Raw genomic sequence first — 10,248 nt, 5'->3', positions numbered from 1 at the left:
CCCCCCCCCCCCCCCCTGCTCCCCCCCCCCCCCCCCCCCCCCCCCCCCCCCCAACTGGGTTGCCTATCATCATGTATGGATCTGTTGTAGACTAATTGTGGAGAGATTGATTGCTGTGATTAGTCAACAAGTCTATGAATACATCTTGCAACTCCCAACATATAACTGGCAATCTAGTTGGATCTCAGTCTTTCTTTTTTTTTCCTTCCTTACTAGTTATTTTGTTGACTCATGTTGTAGCCTTATCTGGTTATTTTCATGCTTGTTCTTTTTGCATTTTACAGAGAGACCAAATGTATGCAGCCCAAGAAATGTTCAAGACTGCCAACAAGGTTACCCGACCAGAGAAGGCTCTTATACTTGGCTTTATGGCTGGGTCAAGAGGTATGTTGTAATATTTCATTCTCTTCTCACCACCTGCATCTGAGGTTGCAGGTTTCCCCTTGGATTTTATTGTTCAGTGTCAGCTGGCAATTAAAATACTGTTAGAAGTATAAGTGTGAAGTTATCCATTTTGGTCAGAGGAATCGAAAAGCAACTTATTATCTAAATGGAGAGAAACTTTAGTGTGCTTTGGTGCAGAGGAATCTGGGTATATTTGTACATGCATCACAAAACTAGTATGTAGGTAGAGCAGGTAATAAGAAAGAAAAATGAAATTTTGGCATTTGTTGCTACAGAAATAAAGTATAAAAGCAGGGGAGTGTTACTGCATCTGTACAAGTTATTACTCAGACTGCATCTGGAGTATTGTATCCAATTTTAATCCTCTTTCTTGAAGGATGTAATTGCATTGGAGCAGTTCAGAGAAAGTTTATTAGGTTGATTCCAGAAATGAGAGGTTTGTCTTATGAAGAGAGATTGAGCAGTTTAGGATGAGCGTCTCCTGGAGTTTAGATGAGGAAATCTAATTGAGATGTATAAGATGCTAAAGGGGATTAACAAAGTAGATTGAGACAGGATGTTTCCTCGTGAGGCAATCTGGAGTGGGAAGTCATCGCTTTAGGATAAGGTTAGCAGATTTTAAAGAGATTACTATTTTTAAAAAATTACTTCTCTCAAGGTGTCATGATTATTGGAATTCAATACCAAGAGTGTGTGGATGCCAAAACACTGAATAAATTTGAGAGAGTAAGAGATTTTTACTTAGTAACAGGTTGAAGGCTTATGGAGAGTGGGCATGTAAAGTGGTGTTGACGCCGGCCTGGTATCGGCCGAGTTGGACTACACGCCAGAGTTCTCAAGGAGATAGCTGAGGAGATTTTGGAGGTATTGGTGGTGGTCTTTAAGGAATCACTGGAGTCAGGGAGAGTCTCGGAGGACTAGAAAATGGTGAATGTAACACTTCTGTTTAAGAAGAGGGAAGCAGGAGACAGGAAATTATAGTACAGTTAGCCTGACCTCAGTCATTGATGGTCATTTTAGAGTCGATTATTAAGAATGAGATAGTGGCGTGCTTGGAAGCACATAGATCTGAGTCAGCATAACTTCATTGCAGGGAGGGTCATGCCTGACAAATCTGTTAGCATTCTTTGAGGAGGTAACAAGCAAGTTAGACAAAAGAGAGCCAGTGGATACAATCTATTTGGATTTCCACAAGGCTTCTGACGTGCTGCACAGGAGACTGCTCAATAAGGTAAAAGCCGATGGTCTTAGGGGCAAGTTACAGGCGTGAATAGAGGACTGACTGACTGCAGAAGGCAGACAGTGGGGATAAAGGGTTTTTTTTCCGAATGGCAGCCAGTGACGAGTGGAGTTATAGATTCAGAGTCCTACAGCACGAATTTAGGCCCTTTGGCCCAAACTGGTCCAAAAAAAGTTGCCCCTCAGGTTTCCATGTATTCTTTCCCCTTTTACCTTAAAATGATGCCCTCTAGTCCTTGATTCCCCCAACCCTGGGGAAAAGACTAAGTGCATTCACCCTTTCCATATCTGTTGTGATCTTATACACTTCTATAAGATCCTGCCTCAGTCTCCTACACTCTAAAGAAAAAAGTCCTAGCATGTCCAGCCTCTCCATCTCCCTTGAGCCCTGGCAACATCCTTGTAAATTTCTTCTGCACTCTTTTTCCAGTTTAATAACATCCTTCCTATAGCATGGTGATCAAAACTGAACACAGTACTTCAAATGCGGCCTCACCAACATCATGTACAACTGCAGCATAATTTCCCAACTTCTGTACTCAGTGCCCTGACTAAAGGCCAGTGTGCCAAAAGCTGCCTTCACTGCCCTGTCTACCCATGATTACACTTTCAGAGAACTGTGCTCCTGAACTCCAGGGTCCCTCTCTTCCACTACACACCTGAAGGCCCTATCATTCACTATGAAACTCCTACCTTTATTTAACTGTCCAAAAAGGAACACCTCGCACTTATTTATCATAAACTCCATTTGTCGTTTCTCGCCCCACTTCCTCAGCTGATCAAGATCCTGCTGCAATTTCTGATAACCCTCCTCACTGTTGACGATACCGCCTACTTTAGTGTCATCCGGAGACTTATTAACCATACCTTGTACATTCTCATCCAAATTATTGATGTAGATAACAGCAGCAATGGACCCAGCGTCAACCCCTGAGGCACACTGCTAGTCACAGGCCTCCAGTCCAACAAGCATCCTTCCACTATTACTCTTTGCTTCCTACCATCAAGCCAATTGTGTATCCAATCTGCCAGCTCCCCCTGGATTCCATGTGATCTAACCTTTCAGAGCAGCCTTCCATGTGGAACCTTATCAAAGGCCTTACTGAAATCCATATGGACTAAGTCTACTGCCCTGCCCTCATTAACCTTCCTGGTCACTTCATCAAAGAACACTAGCAAATTTGTGAAGCATGATCTCCCACACACAAAACTATGCTGACTACTCCTAATCAAACCCTGTCTTTCCAATTGCATGTATATCTTATCCCTTCGAATCTTCTGAAGTAACTTACTTACCACAGATGTTAGGCTTACCAGTCTATAATTCCCAGGTTTTTCTTTGCAGCTCTTCTTGAATAAGGGCACAACATTCATAGAATTTCATCAAATCCCTACAGTGTGGAAACAGGCCCTTCGGCCCAACAAGTCCACACTGATCCTCAGAGCATCCCCCTACAATCCACCTAATCTACACATCTGTGAACACTACGGGCAATTTAGCATGGCCAATCCACCTAACCTGCACATCTTTGGACAGTGGGAGAAAACCGTTGCACCTGGAGGAAACCCACGCAGACACACGGAGAATGCAAACTCTACACAGACAGTTGCTCAAGGTTGGAATCAAACCCAGGTCCCTGGCGCTGTGAGGCAACAGTGCTAAACTCTGAGCCACTGTGCCGCTACCCACCAGTCTTCCGGGATCTCACCCATGGCTAGTGATAATGTAAATCTATCAGCCAGGGCCCTTGCAAGTTCTTCCCTAGCCTCTTGCACGGTTCTTGGATATATCTGGTGAAGACTAGGAGATTTATCCACCTTCGTACATTCTGAAACTTCCAACACTTCCTGCACTGTGATATGGACTGTCCCGAAGATATCGCCACTAACTTCCCCAAGTTCCCAAGTGTTCGTAAAAACCTAAAGAACTGCGAATGCTGGAAATCAGGAACAAAAACAGAAGTTGCTGGAAAAGCTCAGCAGGTCTGGCAGCATCTGTGAAGAAAAAAAAATCAGAGTTAACGTTTCAGGTCAGGTGACCCTTCCGAAGAACAGTTCTGAGGAAGGATCACCGGATCTGAAACGTTAACTCTGATTTCTTTTTCCTTCTCGGATGCTGCCAGACCTGCTGAGTTTTTCCAGCAACAACTTCTGTTTTTGTCCCAAGCCTTCATGTCTTTTCTCCACAGTAAACAGAGAAGTATTCATTGACGACCTCGCCCATCTCCTATGCTTCCACTCATACATGTCCACTTTGGTCCTTGAGGGGTCCTATTCTCTCTCTAGTTATTCATTTTCCTTTAACATACTTAAAGAATCTCTGATTCACCTTAATCTTCTCAGCCAAAGTTATCTCATGCCCCCTTTTCGCCCTCCTGATTTCCTTCTTCAGTAAACTCCTGTATCCTCTTTCTACCTCCAGGGATTCCCTTGATCCCAGCTGCCTGCCCCTGACACAGGCCTCCTTTTTTTCTTGTCAAAGCCTCAATATCTCTTGTCATCCACAGTTCCCTACTCCTGCCAACCTTGCCCTTCACCCTCACAGGAACTTAGAGACCTTGAACTCTACCTATCACACTTTTAAAGGTCTCCCACTTGCCAGACAACAAACTACTCCAATCAACCCCTGCAACCTCCTGTCTAATTCCATCAAAATTCACCTTGCCCCAGTTTAGAACTTGAACCTGTGGACCAGTTTTGCCTTTTCCCATAACTATTTTAAAATGAATAAAACTATGGTCACTGGTCCCCCACTGTCACCTCTGTCATCTGTCCTGCCATATTTCTCAAGAGTAGGTCAAGTTTTGCCCTTCCCGAGTAGGGCCCACTATATACTGCTTAAGGAAACTTTCCTGAACAAGTTTAACAAATTCCACCCCATCTAAGCCCTTAACACTATGGCAGTCCCCAGTCTGTTGGAAAATTACAGTCCCCCACTATGACAACCCTATTGCTCCTGCAAGTCTCCCCAATCTCCCTGCATATTTTTCTTTATTCATTAAAGGGATGAGGGTGTCACTGGCTAGGCAGCATTTATTGCCCATCCCTAATTGCCTAGAGGACAGTTCAGAGTCAACCACATTGCTCTGGGTCTGGAGTCACATGTGGGCCCAGACCAGGCAAGGATGGCAGTTTCCTTCCCTGAAGGACATTAGCGACCAGATGGGATTTTCCAATAATTGACAATGGATTGATGGTCATCATTAGATTCTTAATTCCAGATATTTTTTATTGAATTCAAATTCCACCATCAGCCATGGCGGGATTCGAACCCAGGTCCTCAATGTTATTGGGGTCTCTGGATTAACAATCCAACAATAATACCACTACCTCTATTTCCCATTGACTATTTGGGGGCCTATAGTACAACCCCAGTAATGTCACCATCTCCTTATTATTTCTTTGCTTCACCCACAAAACCTCATTGGATGATCCCTCATCTCTGACTATTGCTGTGATATTCCCCTTAACCAAAAATGCAATTCCTCCTCCCCTGTTTCCTTCACCTCTGTCCCACCTAAAGCACCTGTACCCTGGCACATTAAGCTGCCAGTCTTGTCCTTCCCTTAGCCATGTTTCTGTAATGGCTATAATATCCCATTCCCATGTACCTATCCGTGCCCTGAGTTCATTGGCCTTACCTGTCAGCCCTCTTGCATTGAAATAGATGCAATTTAATCCAGCAGACATCCTCGCTCCCTGTCCTGTTCCACCTTGCTCCAACTCGCTATTTCTGAAAACAGTATCTCCTTCCAGCCTTGCAGTTGCGTCTGTGCTGTTGAGGATCCCACCTCCCAGCCAATCTAGTTTAAATCCTCCCTTGCAGCACTAGCAAATTTGCCTGCCAGGATATTGGTCCCCCTCCAGTTCAGGTGCAACCCGTCCCTCTTGAACAGGCCACCTCTGTCCCAGAAAAGATCCCAATGATCCAGGAATCTGAATCCCTGCCCCCTGCACCAATTCTTTAACCACGCATTCATCTGCCATATCTTCCTGTTCTTAACCTCGCTAGCACATGGCACTGGAAATAATCCAAAGATTACGACCTTCGAGGTCCTGGTTTTTAACTTTTTTCCTTGCTCTCTCTAATCCATTCCGCAAGACCTCATCCCTATTTCTACCTATGTCATTTGTGCCAATGCGCATAGTAACCTCTGGCTGCTCACCCTCCCCCCTGAGAACGTTCTGCAGCCACTCCAAGACATCCCGAACCCCGGCATCTGGGAAACATCACACCATCCTGGATTCTCGTTGGCAGCCACAAATCTCCTATTTGTCCCCCTGACTATCAAATCTCCTATCACTAAGGTCCTGTTTACCTTTACCCTTCACCGCTGTACCCCAGAGCCAGTCATAGTGCCACCAACCTGGCTACTATTGCTTTCCCCTGATCAGTCATTCCACCCACCACCCCCACCACCCCCCTCCTCAACAGTATCCAAAACGGTATTGTTTTCGAAGGGAATGGCCACAGGGGTTTCCTGCAGTCTCTGCCTACTCCCTTTGCCTTCCCTGGCGGTCACCCAGCTGCTCTCTGCCTGCACCTCAGGTGTGACCACCTCAGTGAAACTCCTATCTATGATGCACTCAGCATCTCGGATGATCCTGAGTGCATCCAGCTCCAGCTCCCTAACATGGTCTCCCAGGAGCTGCAGCTGGGTGCACTTCCCACATCCTGCAGGAGGAGCATACCACTGCCCTAACCACCATCTCAACTGCTCTAAGATTAAGAGGAAAGTTAAAAGGACTTTACCTGTACTTTTTACTGAGCTGCTGCTCACCGAAGCCTATAGTGCCAGTGCCTTACTTTTCACTCTGCTACCAACAAATTAGCATGTCTCTCTCTTTTTTTTGGTTAGAGGAAGAGGGAGGGAGGGAGGGAAATGCTACATTGATGTAATGTCTGGGTCTCAAGTAGTCTTTGATACCAGGCCCACAATGATCCACTCTTCAGTGGAGGTGACTGCTTCCAGGCTCTAATGTGTGTGCCAAAGTGATGCCTCTCCCTTGCTGTCACCCTCTGCTGGACTTCTGAGTTCCACAGGAGTCAGTGTTGGGACCACAACTATTCACATTATACATTGGATGGAAGAACCAAGCGCATTGTTGCTAAGTTTGCAGATGACACAAAGGTAGGTGGAGGGACAGGTAGTATTGAGGAGGCAGGGAGGCTGCAGAAGGACTTGGACTGGCTAGGAGAATGGGCAAAGAAGTGGCAGATGAGAAAGTGTGATGTTGTGCACTTAAGTAAGAACAGAGGCATAGGCTTCAGAAATTTGAAGCACAAAGGAGTCCTAGTTCAGGATTCTGTGAAAGTTAACATGCAGGTTCATTTGGCAATTAGGAAGGCAAATACAATGTTATTCATTTCAAAAGGGCTAGAATACAAGAGCAGAGATGGACTGCTAAGGCTGTATAAGGTTCTGGTCAAATTGCATTTGGAATGTTGAGCAGTTTCGGGTTCCATATCTAAGGAAGTATGTGCTGGTAATGGACGGGGGCCAGAGGAGGTTTACACGACTGATGAAGATCTTGTCAAATGAGGAGCAGTTGAGGACTCTATGTCTGTACTCTGTAGAGTTTAGAATGCTGGGGAGGGGTAGGGAATCTATTTGAAACTTAGAGAATACTGAGAGGCCTGGATAGAGTGGACATGGAGATGATGTTTCCACTGGTGGGAGAGTTAGGACCCTTTAGAACTCAGATGAGGAGGAATTTCTTCAGCCAGAGGATGATGAATCTGTGGAACTCATTGCCACCGCAGGCTGTGGAGTTCTAGTCAGAGTGTATTTAAGACAGAGATAGATTCTTGATTAGTAAGGGGATCAAGGGGTATGGTGGGAGGCGGGAGAATGGAAGTTGAGAAACATATCAGCCATGATTGAATGGCGGAATGGGCTGAATGGCCTAACGCTGCCCCTTCTGCCAACTCTCTGACCTCTATTAGTTCACCAATCCCTTCTCTCTATTGGTGAAAGCTCTCGGTGAAAGAATTGCAGATGCTGTAGTCGGAGTCGATACAGTGTAGAGCTGGAGAAACCCAGCAGGTCAGGCAGCTTCAGAGAAGCAGGAGAGATGACGTTTCAGGCCTAGACCCTTCATCAGGACAGGTTCTGACCTGCTGTGTTCCTCTGGCTCCACACTGTATCGACTCTAATTATGAAGGCTCCATTCCCATTTCTCTGCCCCTCAATATATGACCTGGAAGTGTATATTTATTTTTCTGTTTTTTTTTAACCCCCTTATGTGAGGGGGAATGGTGGTGAAATGATGTAGAATACTGAATGTATTTCTTGTTTCATATTGGAGGGAAGTAGTTAAAGATGTTAGAACTGACCCACAAAATGTGCAACATAAGTGCTATTTTTGAATACTTTTGAATCATTCACTGTGCAAAGCTGATTGTCATTTTATTCTTTCAGAAAACCCATGTCCGGAACAGGGTGATATCATTCAAATCAAACTGAGCGAACACACAGAGGTTCTACCGAAGGCAGATGGCACAGGCAGCACCACAATGCTGGTGGACACGGTCTTTGAAATGAACTATGCCACAGGCCAATGGACCAGACTGAAGAAGTACAAGCCTATCACAAATGTGTCCTGAGAGTTCACCAGGACCTCCAAACTCGTGGACCAAATCCAGTGTTATCTTGATTGCCACTGACCTGGGCTTCGATGATTGATTGTATTTATAGACAGTTCCAAAACATTTGCAGGGGACATCTATTTAACAGATTGTGATGCAGAATTTAGGGCTGCCAGAGAGTGGGATGAAATGAATAGAGAAGTGATTTCCTGCAATTGGTGTGTTTTTCTGTCTCCTGTGGTGTCAATGTCTTTTTAATGATGGTTCGTTCAGTCTCCAGCTACACTGACAACTTCAGCATGAAAACTCTTTGATTTGTGGAAAGCATGTGGACTCTAGTTACGGCTGAAAGGAGGACCGCATGACCACAACCTTGAGTTGGTTTGTCATTTCTGAAATACTAAGGGGAAATCATTTAGCAGCTTAGATTTGGTTCACTTTTAGTCGTGGGGTTTGAACTGGAGAGCATTGGAAAGCCAGATTTCCTGGTATCTGGTGCCTTCACTGAGTCACATAATCAGTTTTTGTAAAGTATTTGTTGCAGAGGCAGCATGATTTAACAACATTTTTCTATTTTTTTGTACAGTCGTAAAGATTCTAGGTTTCTTTCTTTCGCGTGCGCTCTCGTACAGTGTAAGATGTAAAATAATTAGATTTTCTATGGAAAATGAGTGCAGATTAAAGATTGCACAGCCATAATTGGTTTTCCTGTGTTTAGGCAGCTGGTTGAACTGTCAATGCTTAAGGGACGGCAGTGCTTTTACTGAACATACAGTACCAAGCACAATAAAATTACAATGTAACTGGAGTCACATTTGTTTTTGGTTCTTTTCATTAAGCACAAATGCAGTTATGATATGTTCAGAACTTCTCTCAAAGAAAGAGCACAGTTTCCAATGTTCATTGTCTGTTGCTCTGTGACAGCAGCAGCAGTAAAATTTGATCATCTGTTTTTCTTGTAAACACTGTTAAACATGTGTCTTAATTCAGTTGGTACTTTATGGATGAGGTTGCTTGAATTGCTGGTTGGTTATGCAGAGTGACATCAGCAGCATGGGATCAGTTCCTGCACTGGCTGAGGTTACCATGAAGGTCCTATCTCAACCTGTCCTTTCACCTAAGGTGTGGTGATCCTTGGGTTAAACCACCATCGATTGTCTCTAATGAGAGAGCAGCCCTATAGTCCTTTGGCATTATGGCAACTTTACCTGCCTTACTTTACCTACCTGCATGCCTTACTTTATGGAAGCTGTACAAAATGCTACAAATACTGGAGTTGTGAAGTAACTAAAATTAATTGTTGAATGTGATGAGGTATCACTGGATAGACTAGTGAAAGATTAATTGGAAGAAAAGCATTAAAGGATGGGAGGAAATCTACAAATGTAAAAACAGAAAACAAGAATTTCTACAGGTATCTAAAAATGAAAACTAAATAAAATGTGTTAGTTCTCTAGATGGTGAGAACAAGGAAGTAAAGGTTGATAATAAGAAAACAACAGATGAAATAAACAAATATTTTGCTTTTTTCTTCACTGTGGACGACAGGAAAGAAACATTTTTAGCAATAATGTAAATTGGGAAGTGGAAGGGAGAGAGGAACTTGGTGAAATTACAAGCATTAGGGAAGCAGTACTGAGAAAATTGATGGAACTGCAGGTTGACAGGACCTCCAGTTAGATGGACTTCATCTTAGAGTCCTAAAAAGTGGCTAATGAGGTAGCAAATGTGTTGGTGTTAGTTTTCCAAAATTCACTAGATTCTAGGAAGGTTCTATCACACAGGAAAGTAGCAAATATATCTCCTCTATTTAAGAAAGGAAGGAGGCAGGAAACCGGAATTTGTACTCCAAAGAACTTGCGTCTAGCTTATGCAAGTTGTAAGGATTGATGATTTAAGGGGGGTTATACCTGGGCACTTCGAACACCTCAAGATGATTGGGAAGAATCAAAACGGTTTTGTGGTGAAAAGAAATGTTTGACCAATTTGAGAGTTCTTTGAAGGAGTGACATGTG

At 44.0% G+C, this 10,248-nt stretch overlaps 1 protein-coding gene across 1 annotated transcript in view; it reads left to right on the top strand.

Moving 5' to 3' along the window:
- The window catches only part of LOC125481891 (negative elongation factor A-like), a gene marked incomplete at its 5' end in the record, with an annotated part of 10,968 nt that extends 1,927 nt beyond the window's left edge, over window positions 1–9,041 (top strand). Inside the window, 2 exons of the mRNA XM_048593825.1 lie at window positions 285–384; window positions 8,067–9,041. Of these exons, the coding sequence (XP_048449782.1) occupies window positions 285–384; window positions 8,067–8,251 (285 nt within the window). The remainder of the gene's footprint in view (window positions 1–284; window positions 385–8,066) is intronic.
- Between the last annotated feature and the right edge of the window lie 1,207 nt (window positions 9,042–10,248).

Source organism: Rhincodon typus, unplaced genomic scaffold, assembly GCF_021869965.1.
Source record: "Rhincodon typus isolate 14 unplaced genomic scaffold, sRhiTyp1.1 hic_rhity00004113, whole genome shotgun sequence".
NCBI lineage: Eukaryota > Metazoa > Chordata > Chondrichthyes > Orectolobiformes > Rhincodontidae > Rhincodon > Rhincodon typus.
This window is presented reverse-complemented; position numbering and strand designations above follow the sequence as displayed.